The following is a 17284-nucleotide window of genomic DNA, read 5'->3' as shown; positions in this document are numbered from 1 at the left end:
AATTCCTCTTTTACCTGTAAAGGATTAAGAAACTCAGGTAACCTAGCTGACACCTGACCAAAAGGACCAATAAGGGGCCAAGATACTTTCAGAGCGAGGGCAGGTGCAAGGATGTTTTGCGCCCTAGGCGAAACTTCCACCTTATGCCCTCCCCCGTCCCCGGGCCCCTGCCCTGAGGCGCCCCTCTCCACGGCAGCTCCCCTCCCGCCCGGAGGCGCACCCCCCATGGAAGCGCCCCTCCCTGCGGCAGCTCCCCGCCCCCCCCCGGCCTGAGGCACCGCCCCTCGCCTGACCCAGCTCACCCTTGCTCTGCCTCCACCCCGGGCATGCTGTCACTGCTTCACTTCTCCTGCCTCCCAGGGTTGCGGCACTAATCAGCTTAGGTGCCGCAAGCCTGGGAGGCGGAGAAGTGAAGCAGCCATGGCGTACTCGGGGAGAAGTCGGGCCAGGGGTGAGCTGGAGCAGATAGTTCCCCTGCATGCGCCCCCTCCGTTACTTGCTGCAGGCGGCCCTTCCCCCGCTCCCCTGCCCCAGCTCCCTCTGCCTAAATGCCAGTGGCGACCGGGAAGGCCGAAGATCTGGCCACCACAGTCGCTGCAAAAGAAAATGCTGCCCCCCAAATTCTAGCACCCTAGGTAACCGCCTAGGTTGCCTAAATGGTTGCATTGACCCTGGGGGGAGGGGGAAGGGGGAAAGGCTTTGTTTGTCTGTTCTGTGTGCTTGCTGAACGCAGATCAAGGAAACCAACGATCCAACTCCTATAGAGTTAGTAAGTATTTAGCAAAGAAATGTGTTAGTTTACTTTTATTTTGGCTTGTGCTTTCTTTTGTGTAACAGGGAGGTTTATGCTCGGTTTTGTAACTTTAAGGTTTTGCCTAGAGGGGAGAGCCTCTATGTTCTTGAGTCTTTTGTTATTCTGTAAAGTACTTACCATCCCAATTTTACAGAGGTTATTCTTTTACCTTTTCTTTAATTAAAATTCTTCTTTTAAGAACCTGATTGATTTTTCATTGTTTTATGATCCAAGAGTTTGGGTCTGTGTTCACCTGTACCAATTGATGAGGATATTATTCTCTAGCCTCCTCAGGAAAGGGGTATAGGGGCTTTGGGGGATATTTGGGGAAGGTAGGGCTCCAGGTAGCCCTCCCTAAATGTTTGTTTAAATCACTTGGTGGTGGCAGCATTACTTAATCCAAGGTATAAGAGAGAAATTGTGCCTTGGGTAGTTTTTAACCTAAGCTGGTAGAAATAAGTTTAGGGGGTCTTCATGTGGGTCCCCACATCTGTACCCGAAAGTTCAGAGTGGGGAGGGAACCCTGGCAAAACTATAAGGAGAGATGTCCCAAATCACAAGTTTTCCTGTAAGCTGTCCAAACAACTATACTCTGTAAGCAGGCAAGCCTCTCTTATATGACCCGATGGGCCATATCAGAAACACACAACCTCGTTGTCCTATCTCCCAGTTCTGTTTCCTGTATTTTTGTGTTTTTTTTTAAAAAGCAAGAAGCGAGTTGATACTTCTACCAATTTTATATTTCTACAACTGTCCAAGAATTAGTCTCTCCGTACGTCCTCTTTGCCACACAGGATTATTTCCTTCAACAGGATTCTCTCAATCTAACCCCTTGTTTGGGTGGCTCAGGGTACGTCTACACTACGTGATTATTCTGATTTTACATAAACCAGTTTTGTAAAACAGACTGTATAAAATCGAGTGCATGTGGCCACACTAAGCACATTAATTATTAATTCAGTGGTGTGCATCCATGGTCCGAGGCTAGCATCGATTTCCGGAGCGTTGCACTGTGGGTAGCTATCCCATAGTTCCCGTAGTCTCCCTGGTCCCTTGGAATTCTGGGTTGAGATCCCAATGCCTGATGGGGCAAAAATCATTGTCGCGGGTGGTTCTGGGTAAATGTCATCACTCATTCCTTCCTCCGGGAAAACAATGGCAGACAATCATTTCGCTCCCTTTTTCCCTGGATTGCCCTGGCAGAGACGCCATAGCCACGGCAACCATGGAGCCCATTCAGCCTTTTTTTTTTTTTTTACTGTCACCGTATGTGTACTGGATGCCGCTGACAGAGGCTTTTACTGCAGCGCTACACAGCAGCATTCATTTGCTTTTGCATGATAGCAGAGATGGTTATCAGTGTTCTGTACCGTCTCTGCTGCCATTGTAAATTGGCATAAGATGACGGTTATCTGTGTTCTGTACTGTCTGCTGCTATCATGGGTGCCCCTGGCTGAGGTCGGCCGGGGCACAAAGGCAAAACTGGGGATGACTCCTGAGTCAATCCCTCCTTTATGTTTCTAAAAATAGAGTCAGTCCTGCCTAGAATATGGCAAGTGTAACTAGAGAACCAGTGTATCAGAGAGCACAGCTGCTCCGTGTCAGATCCCGCAGAAATGATGAGCTACATGCCATTCACGGGGTTGCCCTGCAACAACCCCACCTCATTGCTTCCCTCCTCCCCAACCTTCCTGGGCTAACCTGTGCAGTGTTTCCCCCCCATTTGTGTCATGAAGTTATAAAGAATGCAGGAATAAGAAACAGTGACTTGTTAGTGAAGATAAAATGAGGGGGAGGCAGCCTCCCGCTGCTACTATGACAGTCCAGGCAGAACATTAAGCGGTGCGGGAGAGGAGCCAGCATCCGCTGCTATGATAGTCCAGGCAGTACAGAATCTTTTCTTTACACAGAAAGGGAGGGCTGATGAGGAGCTCAGCCCCCAGTTGCTATGATGAGGACGGTTACCAGCCGTTCTGTACCATCTACTGGGAATGACCGGGAATCATTCCTATTTTTACCCAGGCGCCCCGGCCAGCCTCACCTGAGGCCAGCCAGGAGCACTCCGGGCTGATGAAACAAGGACGGCTAGCAGTCATATTGTACCATCTGCCACCCGGGAGGGGAGAGAGATGGATACTGCTCTTCACTGCTGCAGCATCGCGTCTACCACCAGCATTCAGTAGACATAGGGTGACATTGAAAGAAGTCAAGAAACGATTTCTTTCCCTTTTCTTTCACGTGGGGGGGGGGGAGTAAATTTGACGAGCTATACCCTGAACCACGCCGGACAAGTGTTTGAACCTACAGGCATTGGAGCTCAGCCAAGAATGCAAATATTTTTCGGAGACTGCTGTGGACTGTGGGATAGCTGGAGTCCTCAGTACCTCCCTCCCTCCTCCATGAGCGTCCATTTGATTCTTTGGCTTTCCGTTACGCTTGTCACGCAGCACTGTGTAGCCTGGAGATTTTTTTTTTCAAATGCTTTTGGCATTTCATCTTCTGTAACGGAGCTCTTGATAGAACAGATTTGTCTCCCCATACAGCGATCAGATCCAGTATCTCCCGTACGGTCCATGCTGGAGCTCTTTTTGGATTTGGGACTGCATCGCCACCGTGTAATACCGATTTTAGTGCTACTCCTCTCGTTGGGGAGGAGTACAGAAACCAATTTAAAGAGCCCTTTATATCGATATAAAGGGCCTCATAGTGTGGACGGGTACAGCGTTAAATCGGTTTAAAGCTGCTAAAATCGGTTTAAACGCATAGTGTAGACCAGGCCTCAGTGTCATCAGCTTTCATATACACTGTAAGCCTCTGTTCTCACTATAGCTTTGTTAGTGGAAGCCAGCCAAAACCTTTGGACCCATTTTTGCCTCCAGCTGGCAGGATCATTAGAAATTGTTTTAACACTTTAAAAGTCCACAGCTTGCCCAAGAAGTTTGTGTCAAGCTGTTATCATTGTGGCACTAGGCCTGGTATACTTTGTTAAAAATTTAAACTTTACCTAGCTTGCAAGTGTTTTGTAAGAAGCAGAGTCTTTTCATGGGGGAGAGGGTGTACGGTACCTAGCTGTTCTATTTATATATCACATAGTTCACACTGGTGTGAAACCCATCTGAAATGCTATTAAGTATTTGAACTTTTCATTTTTACTCGTTAGTGAAGAACTACAAGAGTAACTCATTTCATACAGTACACAACTTTTAGATTGTAAACGTAACTGCTACACAACAAATACTGCCTTTTCATAACCCATTGGGAATTACATTTAACTCTATTATCTCAGTGGTGAAGCACTGTAATACTTCTAGAGGCATTTTAATAGTAAGCTTTGCTTTGGCAAAGTTCCTCCACATTTGTAAACAAGCACCATTCTAAAACAAAAAAGATTAGCCAAACACTTTTGAGTGAACGCTTCTATTGCTCTTCACTCTAAAACACACTATGGGAGCGCTGATGAATCCCCTCAGAACAATAGAAAGTAGGTCATCTAACAAGTCAAATTCTTGTGCACTCTAGTTTAGTCAGAGCTGTACATGAATGATCCTGGCACGTTTTAAGTCAGTAATCTGAACAATGATAGTGTTGTACTCCTGGATATTAATCACAAATCTTGTGATATTTGGGGTTGTTTTGTTTTTGGTGTTTTACGATTCCAGAAGGTGAACTTTGTTACATAAGAATCTTAGCTTTAGTTTGGAAGAAGTATGCAGTCCTCATCATTGCAGAAAAAAGCTTGGAAACCATGAACCGTTTTTCATGTATTGCACACTGGATAACATAGGATTCGTATTCTGGGGGCTTGGTGAGTTGAGCGAGGCAACCCCCATTGGTCCAGTGTGGGTTGATATACCCTAGCATGGTTGTTGGGATTCCCTGCTGAGTCAAATGATTGCAATTAGGACCCTGGAGGGGGCTGAGCAATCAAGGAGTCCATAGCCCCTGAGCTGTGGCAGAGAAAACTTTCAGGTCTATTTCTTCCCGAGCTTCCTGGCTGGGGCAAACAAAAGCAACTGAGGGCTCCAATCCTCTAGACAGGGCAGTCTGTAGCCCCCAGGGTGGGGGCAAAAAAAATCACTCAGTCTATAGTGAGCGGTCATCCCCAGTTGACCCAGTATGGGGTCTGTCACAATTGCATATTTCTAAAACTAAAATGGCTCTTTATTAAGAGAACAATTTTACAGAGATGCTGCAACTAAAAGCCCCATTATGTGAACAGACCAAATTCCTGCTTGCTCCCTCCAGCAATCTGTGCTGCTTTCTTGAAGTTCCATGAAGGTAACTACAAACCTTAAAGACTCAAAAGTTGGAAAGCAAATAAAAGTGACCCCTTAAAAATATTAATGTTTTGACTTTTAGGACAACCTCATGATTCTTTGGGGTCTACACTGGAATTGACAGTACTGGCAAGAGGAAAAGGATACTGCACCCCATTCTTCTTTTTTGAATTTGTCCTTTGTTTTCTTCAACAATGCCATTTTAAATGTTTATGGTCTCCTTTTTAAAATGAAAATGGCCATCCTAAAATCTTTTTTTTTTGGTTGAAAATAATGTCTCTATTTTTAGATTTTGTTTCTTAACAATTCATATAAAAGGCATAAAAAACAGGTACTACTTCATTAGTAATCTGCAATTACAGAAGTAACTGACACAGATCGGATTACGATTTGTACACAAAGTCTCGATCTTGCCTAAACTCCCTTTGTGAATTTTAATGACTAATAATTAACAATTCAAAAGTATCACCTGAACTCTAAACTACGTTTAAAAATGAGGTCCTTAAGATGCAGATAGGTGCCTAATGGAATTTTTAAAAGGTGCCCATGTACTTTTGAAAACTCCACTAGGCACCTAACGATATTTGGTGGCTAAATAGCTTTAAAAATCTGGTCCTAGCACATTTAGCCTTATTACAGTAACTAGAACATGCTAGTCACTAGAACACAGAGGTATTGGAATTAGGGGTGCTTGGGGTGCAGCAGCATCCCCAGTCTTGAAGTGGTTTCTATTATATAAAGGGTTAACAGTTTTGTTCAATGGCTTTCAGCACCTCTGCTATAAAAATTGTTCCAGCGTCGCTGCTATAGTTGAATAAATAATTTGTGTAAGAAGTGATCATGAAATGTACGGGGGGAAAGGGGCACACCTCACAGTTACACTGACACCAGCAGTCAGGATTGCTTGTGCGCTGCTTGCAATTTTTAAGATACAATTTTTATCTCTGGCATTGGACTGAATACATAGGAGAAGCAGAGTTTTAATTCCTTCCCCCCTTCCAACATCTACTTCCCTTTAAAAAATAAAATAAAATGAAAGCAGCCACCATAATAGCTCTCACAGACAAAGAAAGAAACAGAGAATGGTAGAATAGCTATCAAGTTAACAACTGGGAGACTGAATATGTTTTAAATCTCTCTTCCTGAGGGCAGGGCCAGCTCCAGGCACCAGTGCAGCAAGGAGGTGCTTAGGGAGGCCCATGGAAGGAGGTGGCATGTCTGGAACTTCGATGGCAAGTCCCTCAGACTCTCTTGGAGGAAAGGACCGGCCAAAGAAGAATGAAGCTTGAATTGCTGCTGATCGCAGCTCCCCCACCCCGCCCCTTGGGACAGCAAAAACACTGGAGCCGGCCCTGTCTGATGGAGCATATTTCTACACAAGAGCAAAAGAGTCAATGTTCAAACACAAACTATCTTTGAAAAAGGCATTTTAAAATCACTTGAGTTTTAACCAACCTCCTTTGAAAGCTAAATTTGTCTTTAAATTATGTTCAATGCTGCAGCACAGATGTTTAGCAGTTAATTTGTGGAAAAAGGATGCTATCTTTCAATTATACTGAATTTTCTGTGACAGCCATTTAAGAACACAATAGGGACAGTAAAAAATCTGGTAAAATATGCATCTCCATAATTATGAGACAAAGAACAAAGAATATTTAAAGACAATTGCCTCAAAATATTCATTCAGTAATAATCTAATACTTGCATATTTTTAAAAGTCAAAGACTACAGTGAAACTTCAGGGTGTCAGTTTTCCAAAGTCACTTTAATTGCCTTTAATTTTAAGGGCACAGCTCTAAATCAGAGCAAAAGCAAATTGGGTACATCTTTAAAAGTCAGATTTTTGGTTTCCACCAGTTCTGCTTGACTGGAAAAATTCATCAATTGTCCCGTCCCTTAGTCCCCCAGTATTTCACAATGCAGAAAGCTTGGCAATTAGAAATGGCACTCCCACATTTGAATAACTGATTCTGTGGCACAAATCCCACTTGGAATCTGTTTGCATTTGTAGTAGCCCACTGAGGGTAAGAGCCTGTATAGCCTAAAGCACCTGATGGACTCTAATTTGAGTTTATAATGCACAGAACATGCCAACAGCCATCTTTTTAGTTGCTTCTAACTGTGTCAAACTTTAAATATTTGGTCTGTAATTTTCTATGCCAGGCATCTGCCTCAGGCTTCCTTTTTTTTTTTTTTTTTTTTTTTTTTTTTAAGCCAAAAGAGATTCAACTGTTTCAGAGATCAAAGCTAATACAAATATGGTAAAGGGACTCAACCCTATACGGAGATGTATGATTTAGGGTGGATTCAGGGTGAGGGCACTGAGAGTGTTCTCTGGAGAAGAGAAAGCTCTTCCCTTCAGTGGGAGGGGAAGTGACAGTTGGGGGAAAAAAAGGAGGGTGGGGAGAGCTTGAAAGGGAGATGGAGAGAAACACAATCTGTGAGCAAACAGAGATACAAGATCAGAGAGGAGGGGGCAGCCAGAGGGATGGAGGGAAACCAAACAAAAAGTGGAGAGGCTGAGGCAGAGCAGGACAGAGAAAGGCAAGGAGAAGGTCCCTTTAGTTTAAAACTGGCTGGTCAGGTCAGTCCGTGTGCGATGGTGTGTTCCTGAGCATCGGATTTGCTTGTCCCCCATCATTCGATCCATGTTATCCCGGATATCCAGAATGGAGAACCAAAGGTCCTTCAGTTCTCATGGATCTGGTCTGATGTGGACCCCCCCACCCCAGCAAGTAGCACTGAAATCAAGTCCCTCTCTTCAGGAAGAGATGAGATGCTTGAGGCTCAAAGACTAACATGGGCATTAAAAAGCAATTGTAATCTTTTGACTGCTTTGCTGAACTGCTTAGCAAAAAGGCAACAAAATTAGGCCTGAAAAAATTAGAAACTGTTAAAATGTCTATCAAAGCTATTTATGTTTTGTTAGGCTTATCAGCAGGACTGACTTATCTCTGGACATACTCCCTCTAATGCCCTTCACTGGTATTTCAATTATAGGTATTAAAGTGCAAAAACAGAGATCCATGCCTTTCTCTGAATACAAGTACTTGGCACAACTGGATGAAATAATACTAGTTTCACTAGGGCTGAACTCTGATAGCCACTATATTTTATTCAAAACAAACATTTACACACATTGTTTTTCAACTTCCATCCTTTGCACAGCCCGGGGCTTGGATCACTAGCAGTAACTGGCTACTTGACCACTGCTGCTTTTATAGTCTTTCACAGCAAAAAAAAAAGTTATTGGGGGAAGTGTTTCCCCAACCATGTCAGACTCATCCCTCCCAGTTATCTGGACCAATATTCTTATTGTGCACTGTTTAGCTAGTCTATGAGCTGCCAGCACTTCATGCAGGCAAGGTCAGCCAGCTATAGTGTTTCATACTTGTCACACAAGCCTAGTTATTTACTCCATGGTGATCTGAGAAACACCTGTAGCAGAACCAGAAGAAGGGTTTCTTTCCAGGGACCAGCGTTGGGACAGGGTACTAAAGGCCAACAATGGTTTACTCCTTGAATGCCAGAGGGCTAGTACAAAAGCAGCATGATGGTCTACCCCAGGGGTAGGCAACCTATGGCACGAGTGCCGAAGGCGGCACGTGAGCTGATTTTCAGTGGCACTCTTACTGCCCGGGTCCTGGTCACCAGTCCGGGGGGCTCTGCATTTTAATTTAATTTAAAATGAAGCTTCCTAACATTTTGAAACCTTATTTACTTTACATACAAAAATCTAATACTGCCTCACAACCCCATCTCAACCACCTCTTCAGTCATGTCTTCTGTAAATTAGGCTTGCCAGGAAATACACAAGGAGAATAGGAGTTACCTTCTGGCCAACAATATGGGTTCTAAGAGATGAGGGAAGAAAGCCAGTTCCAAACCCTTGCTGAGAATGCCCTGCCACCAGCCCACCTCATTATGCCAGGAAATGCTTTTAGTTTAAGTGCTTTACATGACCTCAAATGCCACAATCACTGCAGTGCCAGAGAAAGGTGGTCTCTGAAACAGCTGGGACCCACACCATTCAAAGATTACAGTCAAAACCTTAAACTTCAACAGGAAGAAACTCCAATTAATAAAGCAGGACTTCATGTTCCACACTACCTCCAACTTCCAAATGGATTGATGACAGCCTACTATAGAATACACTCTAGTAATCTAACCTCAAGTTCACAAAAGGCACAGATAATACAGTAAGGTCTGTCTCTGAAAGGAAAGGCGGCAACCTCCTTTCTGGATGCCTAAGAAAGATATCACTGAACCACCAGAAATCATGGGTAGGGCTCCATGTTTGTCATAGAGGTCACGGAAGTTATGGATTCCATGACTTACCGTGACTTCTGCAGTGGCCAATGTGGCTGACCCCAAGGCCAGCTCCTCAGGTGTCCTTGGGGACAGCCACACCGGTTGCTGCTGGAGCAGCTCTGCAGCCAGATGCTCAGGCGGCCCACACCCAGCCGCACCGGCCGCTGTTGGCCCCAGGGATCACTCAAGCAGTGGTGGACAGTGCCGCTTCCTCCCTTCTCCCGCAGTAGCGGTTCCCGCCCCCAGCAGGTGCCCCAAGACAGGGACAGGTTATGGGGGCATGAATTTTTATTTATTGCCCATGACCTGTCAATGACTTTTACTAAAAATATCCATGACTAAATAGCCTTAATCATGGGAAAAGAACACAGAAAAAAGCTTTTTTAAAAAATCATTAATATCCACACCTGGGAAGCAATATGGAAAAATAGACATTTCACATACAGTTTAAGCCATTTGATATTTGCTTCTACCTGTAAATTCAAAGCCAGCTAGAGATCCAAGAATACCATATGGTAAACTAACTTCAGTTGTGTTTATATTTATAAGTCATGTGCCAGATAGAAATTTCAATCACTATGACGAGAATGGTGAACCATACACCATGTTCTTTCAGAATTATACTTTTCCTGTCTGATTTAAATAGGATACTTATGTGGACTAACTCTCCAAGTGCACTTGGTTAACCAACAGCTCTCAGCACAGCAAGGCATCAGAAGTTATTATTTGGCTATTCTGGCATTGTCAAAATTCGGGCAGCTGATGAAAACACATTTAATTAGGACCAAGGCAGTCAAGACATTTGCTTATTCAGGGCATCATTGCCCAAACCTTAGCTATGTTGAACTCTGCTTTGTGCACTGATTGAAATAAGTTAAACCTACAACTGGTCTAGCCCCAGAGGAAAAGTAGCTCTGAAAAAATACACAAAATATAGCACTAAATGAACAACATATGACTCAAGGGAAAAGCCTGCTCAATGTCATGGAAGGCCTGATATTTCTCAACACCAATTTCTGTACTTCCAGGACAGGACTTTCTCCAATTACACTAATACTCAACTCAAATATATGTAGTCACCTGAAACAAAACTAGATTCCTTGTTCTCTCAAAAGGGCCACATTCTGCTACAGCCTCAGAACCTGACTCTAGAACCTTTGAAAAGCAGCAGTTCTACTTAATATTTAATTGAATGTTGGTGCTATAGATAAATTTTAGCAGAAAGAAGATCAAAAAGTGTTGTGAATCAACTTCTAAGTTGATCACAGATGGAGAACTGTAGGCAGAAAAAGGTGTAGTTTCTTTAAAAAAACAACACTATACATTTCTTAAGGTACAGTACAGGAAGAAGTTTTGGGTCAAGAATAGCATTATTCTGGTTGGAATGGAACTGTCCACTGGCAAGATCAATGGGACATTTTGCTGTTTCACAGAAGTGTGTTTGTCTTAAAGTTTTTAAATGACCATGTTGAATATAAGTATAAATAGCGATGTGGGGTATTGTTTACATAAGATCTTTCACCCCAAAGATTCTCAAAGCATTTGTACAAACTATAGCCTTGATCCTGCCAGGAAAACCACTAATCCTAAATCCTAAGCTGAGCCTTCACTGGGGCTTTTATGACCCTTAGATGAATGAGCCTGAGACAAATCAACTCTGACAACTCTTCTGCTTCTGCCAAGTATAAGGGATGGTGTCATGCACTTGGGATTATCCTTGAGGTGGTGCTCCTTTCTATTGATATAACATAGCGGAGAACGAATGGGGCCTTTGAGTAGATGTCTCCCTGGAGATCAGGATGGAACAATAGCTCACTGATGCACCAAGAGAAACTAACCCAGTGACTGAGGCCTTTTGTAGCCTTCCGCTTCTCAGTGAGTAGTCTAGAAAAGAGCAACAGACTGAACACTACTCTGGGACATGTCCTTCTCCATGAGAAAGCAAACACTGAAAGTGCAGTCATTAATAGATGTTGATATGTTTCATGAAGGACAGGTCTTAAATCTTGGTGACTTGGCTTCTGTTATAGTGCCAATACATTGAATGTGGGGCTGGGTTCTAGGCTAACAGATTTATCTTTATATATTTTTTTCTTTGCTGGCTGGTATAAAAAAAGAAAAACTACAGATTTGATACAAGGCTAAGGAAAAATAAATTGCATCATGGGAAGAGCAAGCCAACGCTGTAGGGGATTCAGGTCTGCTGCTATAAGTAATAAGGAGGAGTGGAGGCATGGTTGGGCCAGCTTTGCACTTTATGCTTTCAGATGAGTGGATACAAGGGGACCTAGAATGCAGGCACACCCCCAAAAGAATCCAGTTTCGTGCTGCATATGGATCACATGCATGCAAAAAGAGTGGAATCTGTGTGGATAATCACTCGAAGAAGAAAGGTTAGTTTCTGAGGGGCTCAATCTCTGCAGGAGCCCTCAACTAACAGTGTGTCCATACTGCATTTTAAAACCCGTGGCAGCGAGTCTCAGATCACAAGTCTATAGACTTGGGTTTGCACTGTCGCTAAAAGGAGCAGTGTAAACATTGCAGCCTGCACTGCAGGTCAGGCTCTGAAACTCATCCCCCTCCCTAGGTTCCACCTCCAGCTCAGGCTGCAGTGTTTACACTGCTGATTTTAGCACCGTAGTGCAGGCCCAAGTCTGTAGATCTGGGCTTAGACTGGGTAGATATACCCCAGTTCTCACCATAGTCCTCTGCTCATCAAGACCTCATCACATCAGAGCCTGTCTCTTTTTCCTCCAGCTCAGAGCCATCCCACACCGGCATCCTTCCTGGATATTATCCCTGCTCACAGATGTGACTTTGAAATCTGGTTATTAGACCTTGAGACTGTGATCACATCACAAATGGACCCCAGTAGCTCAGAGGCCCCACTGATTTTAAAGGGGCAGTCCTGTTGAGGAAACAAATCAAATTCAGAATTTATAGGCCAAAGCATTTAAAAGATATGACACCAACAATATTTTATATAAATTGATATACATCTGTCATGTCTTGCAAATGCTTTGTCTATTTAACCCCAAATTGTCCCAATTTTCCTCCTGGATAGAGAGCTACAAGTGCATAATTACAGGCACATTGGTTTTATTTCAGTGAAACTAGGAGAGGGTCAAAATTTGGCTTTAGAACAAAACTTGTAACAATAATCTTAATCACAGCTAGACTAGCATCTCTCCATAATTAGATTTATGAAATTAACATCCCCTGTACCTTGAAAACTGTGAGCTTTAGAGATAAACAGTGAAACTGAATTTTAAAAAGACTTCATTTATATTTTTCAATGTAGTGAGTTGTGACTGACATTTCTGAAATCTCAGGAGGAGTCTTTTCATTGCTGCCATTTTCATGTCTTCAGATTGAGAGGATTATTCCCTAGATAATTTTAACCAGAAGTAGATTTCAGATAAATTTTGTTCTGGTAGTAAGAAGAAAAAATAATACAGTATGTCCCAACAGAAAGCATTCAGAGTCTCTTGCACTCCAACTTTTCACCTGCTTTATTATATTGTGACTGTCAAAGGAAAGATTTCATTAAAAGTTAATTTTAATCTAATGAATAATAATGAATACTGTTTAGACAGTGCCTGCCAAAGTTGGCTGTCTAAGAAATCTTGCAGTGATTGCTACAGCAAGGAAGCTAAAGCCATAAATACATCAATATATTTTAATTATTTTGACAATAAGGAAATATTTTAGAATTTTATTTAACTGCTACTGACATTCTCCTAGAGTTAAGCATGAAGATTAGGATGATGACTCTTGGATGGTACAATTACATTACAGTCTCTCCTAATTTCTCAGCTGACATTATGCTACAGACTATTATGATTATTAGTATTCATGCAATGCCACAGTTGTGCATGGTTCTTTACAGACAGTTGAGACCTCCAGTGCCTTGGATAGGAATTGGTAATATTCTAATTAGTCATAATACATCAACAGATCAGTGACATGCTGCCAAAATATCAAGTGGTTTGTTAAAAAAATTTCCACCTCAGTTAGCAAACATATGACACTCCTCAGCAAGACACAGCCCCACCAACACACAAGAATAAAAATATTTGTAATTCCATTGATGTTTTTGCACTTTTCTTTGAAGCATCTGGTACTCTGTCACTATCAGAGATTGAATACTGGATAAGAATGAACACTTGTCCAACCTGGTATGTCAATTGCGTATTTTCCTGTAACAATTTTGCATGTTCCACTCCTATTCACTTAAGACATACATGGGGAGATAAGAGAATACATTTTTTTAGAAGCAGTGTTCCTCTTGTTAAAAAATAGTCAGTGGGATTATAAAATTAAGCATGTTTAAATGCTTTACCTGATTGCAGTGAGAGTGCTCAGAACCTTGCAAGATCAGTTACTGAGCCTAACAACATTGTCAATTAGAGTAAGCTGTAACGTACTTTCTGGGTCGTGGACACTAAACACTAGCAACTTGATTCAGACAACAAAACTCATTTCACAGAAGTCAAACTGCCACAGCACTCCAACTTTCAGTCACTGTTCTGATATGGGCAGGATTTGACTATTGCGCCTCACCTTTTGACAGGGTTACTGACCTAGTGGATATAGGGGAAGCAGTGGAAGAGATCTCGATTTTAATAAGGTTTTTGTCACAGTCCTACATGACACTCTTATAAGCCAACTAGAGAAACGCTGCCTAGATGAAATTACTATAAGGTGGGTGCACAATTGGTTGACAGACCATACTCAGAGTAGTTAATTATCAATGGTTCACTTTCAAACTGGGATGTTGTATCTAACAGAGATCCACAGGGGTCCGTCCTGGATCTGGTACTATTACATATTTTCATTGATGACTTGGATAAAATGCTTATCAAATTTCAAAATTTGCAGAGGACACCAAACTGAGAAGAATTGCAAGCACTTTGGAGGACAGGATTAGAATTCAGAACCTTGACAAATTGGAGAATTGATCTAAAATCAACAAGATGAAATTCAATAAAGACAAGTGCAAAGTAACATACTTAGGAAGGAAAAAACAAATGCACAACTACAAGATGGGGAATAACTGGTGAGGCGGTACTACTGCTGAAAAGTATCTTGGGGTTGGAGAGGATCACAAATTGCATGAAACAACAACAATATGATGTAATTCCAAATGAATAAATAAATAAATATATAATATTTTGGGGTGTATTAACAAGAATGTTGTAAATAAGACATGGGATGGAATTATTCCATTCCACTTGGCACTGGTCAGGCCTCAGCTGGAGTATTGTGTCCAATCCCGTATACAAGACTTTAGGAAACATGTCAACAAATTGGAGATTGTCCAGAGGAGAGTAACAAAAATGTTTAAAAACCTGACCTATGAGGAAAGGTTAAAAAAACTGGGCATATTTAGTCTTGAGAAAAGTGGTGAGACTTGATAGACTTCAAAATATGTTAAGGGCTGTTATAAAGAGAATGCTGATCAACCATATTCCATGTCACCTGAAAGTAGGGCAAGTAGTAATAGCTTAATCTGCAACAAGGGAGATTTAGGTAAGGTATCAGGACAAAAACTTTCTAAACACTAAGAGTAGTTAAGCTTTGGAATAAACCTCCGAAGGGAATCTGTGCAATCCCTGTCTTTGGAGGTTTTTAAGAACAGGTTTGACAAAGCACCTGTTGGAGACAGACTAGGTTTACTTGGTCCAGCTTCCTGTGATAAGGCAGGACATGACTTTGAGGACCTGTCCAGCCCCAAATTTCTGTGATTCTAGTACTCCTTTTAATGTAATCCCTTTCATATAGAGTAGTTATAACTTACATTAAAGCAACAAAAAAGTGGTAAATTGAAGCATATTTCTGTGTTTATGAGTGGGAGGAGCACTTCAAGGAGTAACACTGACATTCCCCCTCCATTTGTGACATATAGCCATATGAAGAGGGTTATCATACTATTAGATCTCTTTGTGATCTGAAGACCAGAGTAAATGAGATAGACTAAGACCACAAGTATGGTTAGTGTTACTAACATATTAGTAGGCTTCGAACTTATTTGGATTCATCTGTGCCCCAGTATAACTTTGAGGTTCTTGATACTGGGTGAGAACTGACCTTCCAACAACAATGATTTTGGAACAGTTCAAGTAAAGCATCTTTTTCTTTTTTTGGGATTGGGGGGGAACCATAGCTTCTAGTCTATTTACTTACGATATCAAGACTGGTTTAAAAAAGAACAGAATAAATTATTTTCACTTATAGCTAACATGATAAAGATGCAACTACTATATAAGGGCTAGTAAAACTTGTTTTTCTTTTCACCTACCTATTCTGCCAATCAAGGTTTTATTTCTACTTGGTAGAACATCTCAACTGGAAATCTCATGTCCTGATGAGATAGTGCAGTGAGATGTGAGCAAACATCAGAAAGCTAGCATCAGCAAATACTCTAATGGAAAAATGCCTCATTGGAAAAACAAGTGAGTTTACATTTATTCTGAGCACCATACCTGTACGCATAGCATCTTTCTGAATACTTTCATAGTTATGCCAGTCCTTTCTTTTCAAGCCATCTGTCCAGGTATAGAGCTGTCCATCTCCCAGGCCCAGTGGAAATGTCTGGAGAAAAGGAGGATAACGTTTTTTTTATTATTAAAGCACAGAGGCATTTATGATCTAATACAGGAATTGCGGCATCCTTTCAACTGAAAGTTAATATAAAATTAACAATACAACTGTAAAGGAGATTAAATATTTTGAAGCACTAATTTTTGAGTTTGCCATTCTTGTCTGCAAGGTATTTGGCTAATACAAGGCACATATTGAACTCCATATACAGTAAATCAAGTCTAGCTGGACCTGAAAATTCAGCAAGAAAGCGACAATTTCCTTCTTGACTAAATGACTAATAGCCACACAACAACAGTAAAACTATACCACTGCTTCGACCCTGTATTTCTCACTCCCATGGATTTTTCATAGCAAGAGGGTATTGTAAAGGGAAGGAGGATGATTCACTGAAAGCGAGCAGTTTACAAAACACCCAGGACACACACAACTCCTCCCAATCCTGTAAACTCAAGAGCTGTCCAGCAATTTAATCATTGCTCACAACGGGAGGTGTAAGTGCTCAGCACACCTCAATGGGGCTCTTAAACACAAACTATTGGTACACAAAAAAGGATCACATTCTTGGGTCTATTCCAGCCCCTTTGTTTTGCTCCACTAATGCAAAAGGCAGATAAAGCCAGTAGATCTGGCCCTGGTACAGTGGGAACCAGAGAAGGGGCAAGAAGTACTGCTAGCATATTGGCCTTACATAGTCCAGCCCCCGTTTGTTGGGAAAGGATATTTCTATGCTATGGCTATTCTCAGCTGTCAGGCCAGTCACTTCGGACCACAGGAAGCTAGGTGTATTATAAATTAGAACAATTTAGGGCTCCTTTAATTTACGTTGGAGTTCAGTTGGCCAGCCTCAGAATTGTGAAGCTTCAAAAAGGTGGCATAAAGTCTCCTTCACTCCCACCTCACTGCCTCAGGACCCTTCCCAAGCACAGTTAATCGGCCCCACTTTCAGAGCCAATACATTTAACAGTAGCAAATGCTATAATCTTTTAATTTATAGTCATTAGGAATAGTTTGAGTTAAGTCATCACCACAGGACATAATTGTGCCATTGGTTACAAACATGCTATTCCTATTGATTGCAGAGTCACATAGCTAAAGGGCAGAATTTGTCTCAGAACGTACACTGGTTAGCAGCACATTTCCACTGTGTTTAATCACATGCACACCAAACTTTGATCCTTTTTTCAGTTTCAAATATTATTTCATCCATATAGTAAAACATTTTTTTTGCTTTAAAAGGATCAAACAGTAAAATGACAGGAAATGCTTCCAAAATCTTCAGAAAGAGGCCACTAGGCCG

General features: G+C 41.9%; 1 protein-coding gene across 2 annotated transcripts in view; it reads right to left on the bottom strand.

Moving 5' to 3' along the window:
• The window catches only part of GALNTL6 (polypeptide N-acetylgalactosaminyltransferase like 6), a 919665-nt gene that overhangs the window by 548914 nt on the left and 353467 nt on the right, over positions 1-17284 (bottom strand). For both annotated transcript variants that reach the window (XM_075066784.1, XM_075066785.1), the window contains exon 3: positions 15867-15975. In XM_075066784.1, the coding sequence (XP_074922885.1) occupies positions 15867-15975 (109 nt within the window). The remainder of the gene's footprint in view (positions 1-15866; positions 15976-17284) is intronic.

The sequence above is a fragment of the Chelonoidis abingdonii genome, chromosome 5 (genome assembly GCF_003597395.2).
Source record: "Chelonoidis abingdonii isolate Lonesome George chromosome 5, CheloAbing_2.0, whole genome shotgun sequence".
Lineage (NCBI taxonomy): Eukaryota > Metazoa > Chordata > Testudines > Testudinidae > Chelonoidis > Chelonoidis abingdonii.
The sequence above is the reverse complement of the archived record's forward strand: the minus strand, read 5'-3'. Positions and strand labels throughout refer to the sequence as shown.